This window comes from Ranitomeya imitator, chromosome 1 (genome assembly GCF_032444005.1).
Source record: "Ranitomeya imitator isolate aRanImi1 chromosome 1, aRanImi1.pri, whole genome shotgun sequence".
Taxonomy (NCBI): domain Eukaryota; kingdom Metazoa; phylum Chordata; class Amphibia; order Anura; family Dendrobatidae; genus Ranitomeya; species Ranitomeya imitator.
Genome location: NC_091282.1, coordinates 604004764 through 604019981, shown reverse-complemented (window position 1 = coordinate 604019981; position 15218 = coordinate 604004764). Strand labels below are relative to the sequence as shown.

Sequence of the window (15218 nt, the reverse complement as noted above, 5' to 3'; positions counted from 1 at the left end):
CCAAAATGGACTCCGACTTCACAGCCCTGGTCATTTGTATGGTATGAGGTGGCCTTGGGGCTTCGTCCTTTGTACTGTATGGGGGGTGGAGGGGGGCATGGGGCTCTAACATTTGTACTGTATATTGTGCATTGTGCTCCAACATTTGTTCTGCATGGGGCTTCATCATTTGTATTATATATAGGGGCTCTGTCACTTTTATGCTTTATGGGGAGGAGGCATGGGGCTCCATTTGTAGTGCATGGGGGTCATGGGTGTCCGTCATTTGTACTGTATGGGGGGCATGGAGTTTCGTCATTTTCACTGTATGGGATGAGAGGGGCTTGGAGCGCCAACATTTGTAGTGTGAGTTGGGGTAGGGTGGCATGGGTCTCTGACACTTGTATAGTGTGGGGGGGCATGGGGGTCTGACATTTGCACAGTATGGGAGCACTGATATCAGTACTGTTTGGGGCAGGGAGCTTAGATATCTGTACTGTATGAGGGGGCGGCAGGTGGCTTTTGACGTCTGTACTGTATAAAGGGGTAGGGCGTTCTGACATCTGTACTGTATGAGTGGGTAAGTACCTCCAACATCTGTACTGCTTGGGGCACTGATATCTCTACTGTATGAGGGGGCAGGTGACTTTTTGATGTTTGCTTTGTATAAGGGGGTAGGGCGTTCTGCCTTCTGTACTCTGAATGGGCAAGTACCTCCAACATCTGTGCCGTATGGGGTGATGTTACGTACCCACTTCTCATCACATGACACAAGGCTACTTTCACACTTGCGTTGTTTGGCGTACGTTCGCAATGCGTCGTTTTGGAGAAAAAACTCATCCTGCAAAGTTGCCCGCAGGATGCGTTTTTTTTTCTCCATAGACTTGCATTAGCGACGCATTGCGACGTATGGCCACATGTCGCATCCGTCGTGCAATGGATGCGTCGTGTTTTTGGCGGACGCGACACACAAAAAAACGTTCAATGTAACCTATTTTGGGCGTCGCATCCGCCATTTTCGACCGCGCATGCGTGGCCGAAACTCCGCCCCCTCCCCGCTCATTGCAATGGGCAGCGGATGCGTTGTAAAACTGCACCTGCTGCCCAGGTTGTGCTACATTTAACACACTGTCCGTCGGGCTGACGGTTTGCGACGGCCCCGTACCGACGCAAGTGTGAAAGTAGCCTAAAGTTCATGTCGCAACACTTGGTGGCATTGTTTAACTACAACCTAGCAAGGAATCACTGGGTTTCCAGGCTTATTATGGCGGCGGAAAGATCTAGACCCCTACCCTTACAGAAGGCCCCACAGTGGGACTTAAGTTTAGTTCTCACAGCCTTAACTAAACGCCCCCCCCCCCCTTTGAACCCTTAGAGGAGGCTCCCTTAAAGATCCTGTCCTTCAAAACCTCCCTTTTGGTAGCCCTTACTTCATCCCGAAGGGTTAGTGACATACAAGCCTTATCAGCTAGCCCACCCTTTATGCAAATCTTAGAAGACAGGGTGGTCCTAAAAGCAGACCCGGTCTAGCTACCAAAAGTAGCCTCCCGGTTCCACAGATCTCAAGAGATTTCCCTTCCCTCCTTCTAGCCAAACCCTAAAAATGAGGGGGAAAAGACCATGCACACATTAGATGTTAGAAGGTGTCTGATCTATTACCTAGAAGTCACTAGGGAGGATAGATCTTTTTGTGTGTTTTCAGGGCCCTCGGAAAGGTAAAGCCTCTAAGGGAAAATTAGCGAGATGTATCAAAGATGCCATCAACCTCTCATACACCTCAAGCGGATTGTGCGCTCCAGAGGAAGTTGAGGCTCACTCGACGAGAGCAGCAGCGGCCTCCTGGGCGGAAAGAGCCGGTGCTTCAATTGACCAGATATGTAGAGCTGCTACTTGGTCTTCACCCACAACATTCTTTAAGCACTACCGGTTGGACCTAACTACTTCTTCTTCATACCTTACCTTTGGTAAAAGGGTTCTGGAAGCGGTGATCCCTCCCTATACATTTTTCTCTGTCCCCGGCCGTAAAGCAGAGCAGTGACGTCACCGCTGTGATATGCTTTACGGCCGGCCGGCGCTGACACAGTGCAGGGAAGCAGAACCCCGGGGGACACGACAGACACCGGAATGTAAGCATGTAGTGTTTTTTTTTTTTTTTTACATTTACACTGGTAACCAGGGTAAACATCGGGTTACTAGGCGCGGCCCTGCGCTTAGTAACCCGATGTTTGCCCTGGTTACCAGTGAAGACATCGCTGAATCGGCATCACACACGCCGATTCAGCGATGTCTGCGGGAGATCCAGCGACGAAATAAAGTTCTGGCCTTTCTGCTCCGACCAACGATGTCACAGCAGGATCCAGATCGCTGCTGCGTGTCAAACACAACGATATCGCTATCCAGGACGCTGCAATGTCACGGATCGCTAGCGATATCGTTGTTAAGTTGTTCAGTGTGAAGGTACCTTTACATCTGTCAGCAGGGCCTCCTGGAAGCTCTGACTGTCCAGGTACACTTGGACCATGGACATGGCTGGACTGACCCCCTGCAAGCCCGGTGTGAAGAAACCAGATTGTATCTTAATTTCCCAGACAACCATGTTTTTTGCAAACCAAAAGAACTGGCTTTTTCTGTATGGCTACTTTCACACTAGCGTTTTTTGCAATACGTCGCAATGCGTCGTTTATGGGAAAAAACGCATCCTGCAAAGTTGTTTGCAGGATGCCTTTTTGCCCCATAGATTAACATTAGCGACGCATTGACACACGTCGCAACCGTCATGCGACGGTTGCGCTGTGTTGTGGCGGACCGCCGGGAGCAAAATAGTTACATGTAACGTTTTTTTGCTGCCAATGGACCACTTTTTCCGACCGCGCATGCCCGGCCGGAACTCCGCCCCCACCTCCCCGCACCTTACAATGGGGCAGCGGATGCGCAGGAAAAATGCATCCGCTGCCTCCGTTGTGCGGCGCATTCACTGCTAGCGTCGGAACCTCGGCCGAGTCCGACGCTAGTGTGAAAGTACCGTATATACTCGAGTATAAGCCGAGATTTTCAGCCCAAATTTTTGGGCTGAAAGTGCCCCCCTCGGCTTATACTCGAGTCACGGTAGTGGTGGGGTCGGCGGGTGAGGGGGTGAGGGCGCTGAGGTATACTTACCTAGTCCCAGCGATCCTCGCGCTGTCCCTGCCGTCCCACGGGCTTCGGCGCTGCAGCTTCTTCCTCTCTTCAGCAGTCACGTGGGACCGCTCATTACAGAAATGAATAAGCGGCTCCACCTCCCATAGGGGCGGAGCCGCTTATTCATTTCTCTAATCAGCGGTGCCGGTGACCGCTGATAGAGAAAGAAGCTGCGGCACCGAAGACCAGGCAGAGGGACAGCGCGAGGATCGCCAGGACTAGGTGAGTATGTTATATTCACCTGTCCACGTTCCAGCCGCCGGGCGTCGCTCCATCTTCCCGGCCGGCGCCTCCATCTTCCCGGCGTCTGCGCTCTGACTGTTCAGGTCAAAGGGCGCGATGACGCATATAGTGTGCGCGGCGCCCTCTGCCTGATCAGTCAGAGCAGAGACGCCGGGAAGATGGAGGCGCCGGAACGAGACGCCGGGAGCTGCAATCAAGGGAGGTGAGTATGTGTTTTTTTTTTTTTTTTTATTGCAGCAGTAGCAGCGGCAGAACAGATTAATGTGGAGCATCTATGGGGCACAATGAACGGTGCAGAGCACCGTATATGGAGCACATCTATGGGGCACAATGAACGGTGCAGAGCACTGTATATGGAGTACATCTATGGGGCACAGTGAACGGTGCAGAGCACCGTATATGGAGCACATCTATGGGGCACAATGAACGGTGCAGAGCACCGTATATGGAGTACATCTATGGGGCACAGTGAACGGTGCAGAGCACCGTATATGGAGTACATCTATGGGGCACAGTGAACGGTGCAGAGCACCGTATATGGAGTACATCTATGGGGCACAGTGAACGGTGCAGAGCACCGTATATGGAGCACATCTATGGGGCACAGTGAACGGTGCAGAGCACCGTATATGGAGCACATCTATGGGGCACCGTGAACGGTGCAGAGCACCGTATATGGAGTACATCTATGGGGCACAGTGAACGGTGCAGGGCACCGTATTTGGAGCACATCTATGGGGCACAGTGAACGGTGCAGAGCACCGTATATGGAGCACATCTATGGGGCACAGTGAACGGTGCAGAGCATCGTATATGGCACACCTATGGGGCACAGTGAACGGTGGAGAGCACCGTATATGGCACAGCTAGGGGGCACAATGAACGGTGCAGAGCACCGTATATGGAGCACATCTATGGGGCACAGTGAACGGTGCAGAGCATCGTATATGGCACACCTATGGGGCACAGTGAACGGTGCAGAGCATCGTATATGGCACACCTATGGGGCACAGTGAACGGTGGAGAGCACCGTATATGGCACAGCTATGGGGCACAGTGAACGGTGCAGAGCACCGTATATGGCACATCTATGGGGCACAATGAACGGTGCAGAGCACCGTATATGGCACACCTATGGGGCACAGTGAACGGTGCAGAGCATCGTATATGGAGTACATCTATGGGGCACAATGAACGGTGCAGAGCATCGTATATGGAGTACATCTATGGGGCACAGTGAACGGTGCAGAGCATCGTATATGGAGTACATCTATGGGGCACAGTGAACGGTGCAGAGCATCGTATATGGAGTACATCTATGGGGCACAGTGAACGGTGCAGAGCATCGTATATGGAGTACATCTATGGGGCACAATGAACGGTGCAGAGCATCGTATATGGAGTACATCTATGGGGCACAGTGAACGGTGCAGAGCATCGTATATGGAGTACATCTATGGGGCACAGTGAACGGTGCAGAGCACCGTATATGGAGTACATCTATGGGGCACAGTGAACGGTGCAGAGCACCGTATATGGAGCACATCTATGGGGCACAGTGAACGGTGCAGAGCACCGTATATGGAGCACATCTATGGGGCACAGTGAACGGTGCAGAGCACCGTATATGGAGCACATCTATGGGGCACAGTGAACGGTGCAGAGCACCGTATATGGAGCACATCTATGGGGCACAGTGAACGGTGCAGAGCACCGTATATGGAGCACATCTATGGGGCACAGTGAACGGTGCAGAGCACCGTATATGGAGCACATCTATGGGGCACAGTGAACGGTGCAGAGCACTATATGGGGCACAGCTATGGGGCACAGTGAACGGTGCAGAGCACCGTATATGGCACATCTATGGGGCACAATGAACGGTGCAGAGCACCGTATATGGCACACCTATGGGGCACAGTGAACGGTGCAGAGCACCGTATATGGCACACCTATGGGGCACAGTGAACGGTGCAGAGCATCGTATATGGCACACCTATGGGGCACAGTGAACGGTGCAGAGCATCGTATATGGCACACCTATGGGGCACAGTGAACGGTGCAGAGCACCGTATATGGCACAGCTAGGGGGCACAATGAACGGTGCAGAGCACTGTATATGGCACAGCTATGGGGAAATAATTATCTATTTTTATTTTTGAAATTCACCGGTAAATGCTGCATTTCCACCCTAGGCTTATACTCGAGTCAATAAGTTTTCCCAGTTTTTTTGTGGCAAAATTAGGGGGGTCGGCTCATACTCGGGTCGGCTTATACTCGAGTATATACGGTAGCCTATATTGGCTTGTGAATTTAAGTGTTTGGTGGTTCAAGAAGACAGACTTGCCAACTGATATACTATCTAACATACTGTGTAAAGGTACCTTCACATTGAGCAACTTTACGAGAACGACAGCGATCCGTGACGTTGCCGCGTCCTGGATAGCAATCTCGTTGTGTTTGACACGCAGCAGCGATCAGGATCCCGCTGTGACATCGCTGGTCATAGCTAGAAGTCCAGAACTTTATTTGGTCGTCAGGTCGGTGTGATTCGTCATGTTTGACAGCAAAAGCAACGATGCCAGCAATGTTTTTACATGGAGCTAACAACCAGCGAGAACGATAAGTACGTCACTGGATCGCTCCTGCATCGTTCTGGTGTTGCCGTGTTTGACGTCTGTACAGCGACCTAAACAGCGACGCTGCAGCGATCGGCTCGTTGTCTAGATCGCTGCAGCGTCGCTGAGTGTGACGGTATCTTAAGTCCTCAAAACTGTTAACAGAAAGTCTCCTGATCCATTGGTATGTCGTGGTCCTCCAGGTGCTCACGACATCTGCATAGCTGTCAGTTGATCCATGTTGTAGGTTCCGGAACTTTCTCCGATACACTTCTGGGGATAGGTTGTATTTCCTGATCAGGGCCTCTTTTATTGCCTCAAAGTTCCTATCTAGCTCTGGTGGGAGTCCAGCAAAATACTTCCAGGGCTTTTCCTCTCAACCCTGGAGTTAGATACTGCGCCCACTGCTCACGGGGTAGATGGTGTTGCCTGCAGGTTTTTTCAAACCCCCGAAGAAAAGTATCTAAGTCCGTATCCTTGTCCATCACAGGGAAGTTTTCCAAACGTTGTCTCCTTGGATTTATGAACTGGGAGGGGGTTAGCTGAGGACTGTTACCCCTCTCTATTTGAGCCATCTGAAGCTTGAAATCTCTCTCAGCCTGGCGTTCTGCAGCAGCAGCCTCTCTATCGGCCTGTCGGTACTGTAGAATAAGCTGCAGGCGCAGATTGGGATCACTTGTTCCTAGCTGCTGTAAGGCCATTTGTAAAGTCCATAGGCTCCTCAGAACTAGCCTTACTGGCAGCTCCATCAGGTATCTCCGGTGCAAGAGGTGGCATTGCTGGGTCTCTCCGAGGTGGACTCTCGCTTTGGTCAGGTGCTCTTGTACTTAGCTCTATGTCCTGCTCAAGCTCAGCAGTTCCTTGGTGGTCTCTATTCCTCTCTGCTCACAGAGGTCAGTCAGAGCCTCCTTGATCTTCTTGTATAGGGCTGCCGTATAAATGAACAGCCCTTTGCAAAATAAAAGCTAGAAAAGAAAAATGGGGAAGGGAAACTGTTGCAAGTATGTCTAAATAAGCACTGAGTTGAACCTTGTAGAACTGGTGCACTCCTCGCAAGGATACCAATTCTTTAGTACAAGGAATATTTGCTTAAACCATGCACTAATACTCTAATAGAAATAAATTCTATCCCACCGCTGCCACCAATCACGTACCCACTTCTTAGCACATGACTAGGGGTTGTGCCTGCAAGGGTTAATCTATCTGCTCTCACTAAATCCAGCATTCAACCTCTAGTCTATGCTGCAATGGGAGCATAAATCACACCCCGACACAGACCACTCACCCCGCTTTGCACACGCTCCCACCAATCTGAGTCCCGGAAATACTGCTACTACTACTCTGCCAATTAGCAGGGTCACATACTCTATGGCTATGGATTCTTTGAGTATACAAGGTTCAAACTTATTAAAGTTTAATAGAAAAGGTACAGTGCTTACAATAAAAGGATATAAAAATATGGAAATAAGTGACATAAAACGGTTATAAAATAAGAGGGAGAAAACTTAAAGAAACATCTAAACTTTGCAGCCTTGTATTCTGTTCACTCTGTGTGTGTGTGTGTGTGTGTGTGTGTGTGTGTGGTGGGGGGGGGGGGGAGGGGGTATGAAATGGATCTCATCAGCTTGGATGCCCTCAATCTGTGAACAACTTTCTTTGTGGAGGGCCAGATTTATAGGTTTAACCTAGAGATCAGATTTCTAGACCAGCCTTTCATGTTAAAGGGTGTTTCAGAACCCCCAGCACCAAGAATATGTTATGCAGTATATATTCTGTATAATAGGTTCCATGTGAAATGCATCAGTCCACAGGCTGCGCCCCTGGGCAGAGAGGACAAGATATCCCCCTTCTGTCCTCTCCCGCCTTTGTAATACCCCGCTGTCCCTAGAAACTCCATGACCTGGGTTTTAGTGCGTGGGGTGGGCCATTTGGCTATTGCCTCAATCTTGGCTGGTTCTGGTCGCTGTTTCCCACTTCCCACCCAATGCCCTAAATGCTGAACCTCTGCTTTGCCCACGTGACACTTGTTTGAGTTCAGGGTGATTCCGGCCTTGTGGATCCTGTCTAATACTGTCTCTAGGTGATTTAGATGCTCTTCCCATGTCGTGCTGTAGATGGCGATGTCATCCAGGTAGGCACACGCATAGTCCTGGAGACCATCCAGAAGCCGGTCAGCCAGCCTCTGGAAGGTCGCCGGGGCAGTCTTCATCCCGAATGGCATAACTCGAAACTGGAATAAGCCAAACGGGGTGACAAATGCCGACTTGGGAATAGCATCAGGACTTAGGGGAATCTGCCAGTAGCCTTTGCATAGATCGATGGTGGTCAAATACTTTGCCCCCGCCAGCCGGTCTAACAACTCATCCACACGCGGCATGGGATACGCATCCGTCACTGTTTTCTCATTGAGCTTACGATAGTCTACACAAAACCGTGTCGTCCCATCCTTCTTGGGCACTAACACTACGGGGGATGCCCAGGGACTATCTGACTCTTCAATGACCCCTAAACGCAACATCTCTTGTTGCATCCCTTCTCGTACAGACTCAGGGACGCGGAAGGGGGGTTGTCGCAGGGGGCCGGAGCTTGCTGATATTTACTGGGGGAATTACAAAGGTGGGAGAGGACAGAAGGGGGATATCTTGTCCTCTGCCCAGGGGCGCAGCCTGTGGACTGATGCATTTAACATGGAACCTATTATACATAGTATATACTGCATAACATATTCTTGGTGCTGGGGGTTCTGTAACACGGCTCCCCTTTTCAGCGACGCGATCGGCATACACAGTCTGATCCTTAACGGATCGGTTTGGGGATGACCGAAGTTTATGGGGTTGGTACAAGTTCCGTTTGTCGACTTAGTCCATCGGCATTACCGTTTTGTTTGCCGGGTCTGTAGTGGATGGTGAAGTCCAGAGGCTGTAGGTCTAAACTCCACCGCAGTAATCTGGCGTGGTCTCCGGAGACCCGATGAAGCCAGACTAGGGGATTATGGTCCGTTAGGAGGGAAAACTGACGTCCATACAAATATGGTTGTAACTTTTTGAGTGCCCATACTATTGCCAGGCACTCCTTCTCGATGGCTGCATGACTTACTTCACGGGGCAGTAGTTTCCGACTCAGGTAAGCTACCGGGTGTTCTTGGCCGTCCGGCCCGACTTGGCTTAGTACTGCCCCCAATCCAAACATAGAAGCGTCTGTGTGAACAAGGAAACATTTAGTTGGATTGGGTGCGGCTAATACAGGGGTATTGGTGAGGGCGTCCTTTAGCTGGCGGAAGGCTTCCTCACACTCTGGGGTCCAAGTTACCTGGCGGGGTTGGTTCTTACGGGTCAGATCAGTGAGGGGCTTGGCCACGCTGCTGTAATTGGGAACGAATTTCTTGTAATACCCCACTGTCCCTAGAAACGTCATGACCTGGGTTTTAGTGTGTGGGGTTGGCCATTTGGCTGTGGCCTCAATCTTTTGCTGGATTCTGAATGAACGACGCTGGCTAGGATTTCTTGATTACATGGGAGCATATAAAAGCTGACTGCTACTCCAGGTATTTCCAGTCTAAAAGAACACACTTTATTTACAGCACACAGAATATATAACACAGATACACAGGGCCGGCCAATAGAAAGAACAGGCCAGACATACATTACAATAGCCGCAGGGGGCCAGAGCCTGCTGATATTTTCTGGGAGAATTACAAAGGTGGGAGAGGACAGAAGGGGGATATCTTGTCCTCTCTGCCCAGGGGCGCAGCCTGTGGACTGATGCATTTCACATGGAACCTATTATAATATATACTGCATAACATATTCTTGGTGCTGGGGCTTCTGTAACAAATGGAATCTGTCACCTCATTTTGGCCCTATAGACTGTGGCAACCGCCATCTGGGGCATTCTGTAATGCTGTAGATAAGCCCCCAATGTAACCTGAAAGATAAGAAAAACAAGTTAATTATACTCACCCAGGTGCGGTCCGGGTCCGGCGCCTCCCATCTTCATGCGATGACATCCTCTTCCTTCTGTCGCGGCTCCTGTGCAGGCGTAATTCTCTGCTCTGTTGAGGGCAGGGCAAAGTACTGCAGTGCGCAGGCATCGGGAAAGGTCAGAGAGGCACTGCAGTACTTTACGCTGCCCTCAACAGGGCAAATTAGTATGCCTGCGCAGGAGCCGCAACAAAAGCAAGGAGGATGATGACACCGTATGGAGATGGGAGGCGCCGGACCCGGACCTGCGAAGCCCATCGGACCCGTACCGCCCCTGGGTGAGTAGAATCTAACTTGTTTTTCTTATCTTTCAGGTTACATTGAGGGGGGGGGGAGCTTATCTGCAGCATTGCAGAATGCTGTTGATAAGCTCCTGATGGTGGTGGCTGAAGTTTATAGGGCCAAAATGAGGTGACAGATTCCCTTTAGTATTCTAATTCCTGGTTTTTGACTGGTCCATGGCTACTTTACCAATGAATACATTATTTTTTTTCTAAAAGCTCTTTGTCGTAACCTTTCCTTCCCATAGTAAATAGAAACTGTCAGGCTCCACTAGGTCCCATTTGGCATCTTCCTTCTAAGGCATCAGAGGTGTGAAATGTTTCAAATTCTGGGGTCTGAGATCAGGAAAGCTACCTTTGCGATAGGTAACATAGGCTGCAGCTCTTCACAAAGGTTATAACCTAAGAACAGATACTAATTTACTGCTTGTCATGCATTGCCTTCAAATACATATTTTCACTACAGGTGAGGTGGGGCCTCAATCTACTGAATAGCGGGAAGTGGGGCTTCAATATCTACTGTATTGGGGGTATTTTGGGATGATTGATGTTTTCTGTCCACAGAAATATAACGCCGATTACGACCTGACTGCTAAGCAAGGTGCGGACACCCTGGCTTTCATCTCTCTGCTGGAGGAGAAGCTTCTGCCGGCACTGGTGAGTCCTGCCATCACCCCGAGCATTAATATTCAGAGACCCCCCATCACCCTGACTCAGTTTCATTTCTCTCCTCTTAGATCCATACATTTTGGGTAGATGCCAAGAACTATGTGGACCACACGCGCAGGTGGTACTCCGAGACCATCCCCTTCCCACTCAACCTCTTCATCCCCAACCAGATTCACAAGAAACACCTGGAGCGTCTGCAGCTGATCCGGGGCGAGAGCTGGCAGGAGGACGATGAGACTGCCGAGAAACAGGTGTGGGAGGTGGCGAGCTGGCAGGAGGATGATGAGACCTCTGAGAAAGAGGTTTGGGAGGATGGGGAGACTGCTGAGAAACAGGTGTGGGAAAGGGAGTAGCTGGCGGGAGAATGATGAGATCTCCGAGAATCCGGTTTGGGAAGGGAGAAGCCAGCGGGAAGATGAGACTGCTGAAAAATGGGTGGGAAGGGGAAGAGCTGGCAGGAGGACGAAGAGACCACCAGGAAGGACAATGAAACTGTACAAGAAGCAAGGGTGTGAACTAGCGGGTAGGACCACATGGTAAGCGAGGGGGGAGTGGTGGGAGAATGCGATTGCAGAGAAACGGGTATGAGAAGGGGGCACGCAAGCGGGAGGATGATGAGACCTCCGAGAATCAGGTGTGGGAGGGGAGAAGCTGGCGGGAGGATGGCGAGACCGCCGAGAAACAGATGTGGGAGGGGAATGAACTGGTGGGAGGATAACGCTGAAAAACAAGTGTGGAAGGGGAGGAGCTGACTGGAGGTTAACAAGACTGCTGGGCAGCACGGTGGCGCAGTGGTTAGCACAGCAGCCTTGCAGCGCTGAGGTCCTGGGTTCTAATCCCACCCAGGACAACATCTGCAAAGAGTTTGTATGTTCTCTCCGTGTTTGCGTGGGTTTCCTCCGGGCACTCCGGTTTCCTCCCACATTCCAAAGACATACTGATAGGAATTCTAGATTGTGAGCCCAATCGGGGACAGCGATGATAATGTATGCAAACTGTAAAGCGCTGCGGAATATGTTAGCGCTATATAAAAATAAAGATTATTATTATTATTATTACTGCTGAGAAACTGGTGTGGAAGGGGAGGACTAAGGACTAAGTAACCCTGTACTCCTCAGCTGTACACGGACGCCCAGGAATGTCTCACCCTCCTCTCACAGCGGCTGGGAATGCACCAGTTCTTCTTCGGAGAATCGTAAGTGTGACTTGTGCTGTGACTCTTGTTTAGGGTCTTTTTTGTCTCTTGTTCAATGATGTCATTGCCTGTCCCTTACAGCCCAGCCTCTCTGGACGCCCACATCTTCAGCCACCTAGCCCTGATCCTGAGAGTGAAGCTGCCCAGCAGCCGCCTGCACCAGCATCTAAGGTCTCTGCCCAACCTGTGCCAGTATTGTTCATCCATCCTCAGCATCTACTTCTCCCAGGATGGAGGTGGGTTCCCGGGCTGGACGATTTTCCCATTCTGTGTCTGCTTTCCTGCTCGCTCACAACACTGTGCTTTGTGTCTTGCAGAGATTTTTCCTCGCATCTCCCCTAAGTCGCCGCCGACAGAAACTCCCGAATATGAGGAGGAGCCCCACAAAAGGCGTAACCAGCTCCTGTCTGTGGTGATGGGGCTGCTGGCCATGATCAGCTATGCGCTGCTAAGTGGGATCGTATCCATCCAGCGGGGATCTGGGGACAGGGTAGTGAAAAAGGGGTTAGCCCTGGAGGAGGAGGATGATGGGTGAGGCAGGGGCTGGGCGGCCGCATATCATTCCATTACCTTTCTATATAGTGTCCAAGCATGCAGGCCCAGCAGGGAACCGGCCTCTGGTAGGGTGGCTAGAGGGCGAGCTGTTTGTGGGCCGCAGTGGGGTACTGGTCTCTGGTAGGGTGGCTAGAGGGCGAGCTGTGTGGGCCGCAGTGGGGTAATGGTCTTCGGTAGGGGGGCTAGAGGGTAAGCAGTGTGCGGGCCGCAGTTTGGTACTGGCCTCTGGTAGGGTGGCTCGAGGGTGAGCAGTGTGCGTGTTGCAGTGGGGGACTGGCCTCTGGTAGGGTGGGTAGAGGGTGAGTAGTGTGTGGGACTGTCCTGTGAGTGCTTCTACATATGCAGTGGTTGACCTTGTACGCCCACTACTGATGTATGATAATAAATGAGGGTTATGTCACACAAGGATCTGACCCCTCCCAGCATTGGAGCGTGCGCTGTCCGATGATTACCCCTCTAAGCATTGGAGTGCATGCTGGTGACAATATCGCACAGGATCCAAGCGTGAGCTGACATTGTGGTGATGTTAGTGCTTGAAGTTCAGCTCCGTCATCTTTGGGGCAGTCACCTTCCTCCCTGGAGCCTGAATGACATTATTTATATAAAAGTGATAAGAGGACTTATCAGCAATAACACAGCTGCTGTGAGACTTGGGGGATTGCCGTCCTCAGCAAGCCACAACCTATGTGTCCATAATAATAGTTTATAAAGGTCAAATGTGACAGATTCCCTTGAGACACTGGTCCTCAGGCCACAGGGTCTGTAAGAAGAATTTGGATGAATCCCTTATTTGTGTATAGAAAATTATTTAGACTTGAGTCCTCAGTGGTTGATAATGGCTAACTGAAAAGATGGTAACAAATTGCAAGCTTTCAAGACTAAGCAGGTTCCTTCATCAGGTAAGGACTAAAGCAAGTTCTGAAGAATCACATATTTATATACAACACAAAGAGAAAGAAGACAAGTGACGTGAAGCAGAATTACGATACGATACACTTTATTGATCCCGTGGGAAATTATAGTATCACAGCATGACATCTTAAATCATAAAAATCATAAAGGAATTACATAGTTGACATGACAGTGGAGTTGACAGAAGAACATTATCCATTAGAATAGGACATACACATCGAGTGAACTGAAATGTAGAGAAATAAGTAGACATTCACCTTGGTGGTTTAACCCTAATGTTATTGTTGTACATCCCCATGGCAGTTGGCACAAACTATTTCCTATATTTTTCTTTCTTACACCTCAGAAGTATTAGCCGTTTACTGAAGGTGCTCTTCTGTCTCACGAATAGCTCATATAATGGATGTGCATTATTGTTCATAATTGCCATAAACTTTTTCAGAGTTCTTCTCTCCACTACCTCCCCAACAGAGTCCAGATTGCAGCCCACAGCAGAACTTGCCTTCTTAATAATCTTATTCAGCTTATTAGCATCAGAGGCCCGCACACTACTACCCCAGCATGTGATTGCAAAAAGGATGGCACTTGCCACTACAGATTGGTAGAACATTTCTAACATTTTGCTTCACACATTAAAAGACCTCAGTTTCCTTAGGAAATACAATCTGCTCATCCCCTTCTTGTAGACAAGCTGTGAGTGGCATCTCCAGTCCAGTTTGCTATCCAAATGGACCCCCAAATATTTGTACCTCTCCACCTGCTCTACCTCCTGACCAGCAATAGTGATCGGTAAGCATTCCATCTTTATCCTGCTATAGTTGGCCACCAACTCCTTAGTTTTCTTAACATTTAGTTGTAGATAGTTACCATTGCACCAATCCACGAAATTCAACACCACCCTTCTGTATTCCTCATCCCCTTGATCTCCCCTAATGCATCCCACAACCACGGAGTCATCTGAAAATTTTTGAAGGTGGCAAAGTTCAGATTTATACTGAAAGTCTGAAGTATACAGAATGAAAAGAAAGGGCGCAAGCACCGTTCCCTGGGGGGCACCAACACTGCTCAGTAATCTGCTTGACACAACTCCCATCTGTACAAACTGTGGCCGATCTGATAGGTAGTCAGTTATCCAATTTCTCATCCCCTCCTCAACCTTCATATCAGTCATCTTTTTGTGTAGTAAAAGTGGCTGCAGGGAGTTAAATGCACTCGAGAAATCGAAGAACATCGCTCGCACCGTGGTTCCATCAGTCTCCAGAAATGAATGTACCCTATGTAACAGAGAAAGAATAGCTTCATCCACCCCCAATCTATGTCGGTAGGCAAACTGAAGGGGATCGATAAAAGCATTGACCCTCGGTCTTAAGTGAGCAAGCACTAATCTTTCCAAGACCTTCATAGCATGAGATGTTAAGGCTACAGGACGATAGTCATTTAGGGTTGCAGGAGAAGAAGTCTTGGGTACCGGCACCAGACAGGAAGTTTTCCATAACACAGGTACCCTCTGTTTGTATACTTCCATTAAATAGGCGTGTAAAGACAGTACACAGCTGGTCTGCACAAACTTTAAGGACACGTGAGCTGAGTCCATCTGGTCCTGCTGCTT

The 15218-nt window shown here is 49.8% G+C and overlaps 1 protein-coding gene across 1 annotated transcript in view; it reads left to right on the top strand.

Annotated features, from left to right (window-relative positions):
• The window catches only part of MTX1 (metaxin 1), a 50107-nt gene extending 36985 nt beyond the window's left edge, over positions 1-13122 (top strand). The window contains exons 4-8 of the mRNA XM_069768851.1: positions 10843-10935; positions 11016-11198; positions 12066-12142; positions 12224-12378; positions 12460-13122. Coding sequence (XP_069624952.1) covers positions 10843-10935; positions 11016-11198; positions 12066-12142; positions 12224-12378; positions 12460-12677 — 726 coding nt within the window. The 3' untranslated portion in view covers positions 12678-13122. The remainder of the gene's footprint in view (positions 1-10842; positions 10936-11015; positions 11199-12065; positions 12143-12223; positions 12379-12459) is intronic.
• The last annotated feature ends 2096 nt before the right edge of the window (positions 13123-15218 follow it).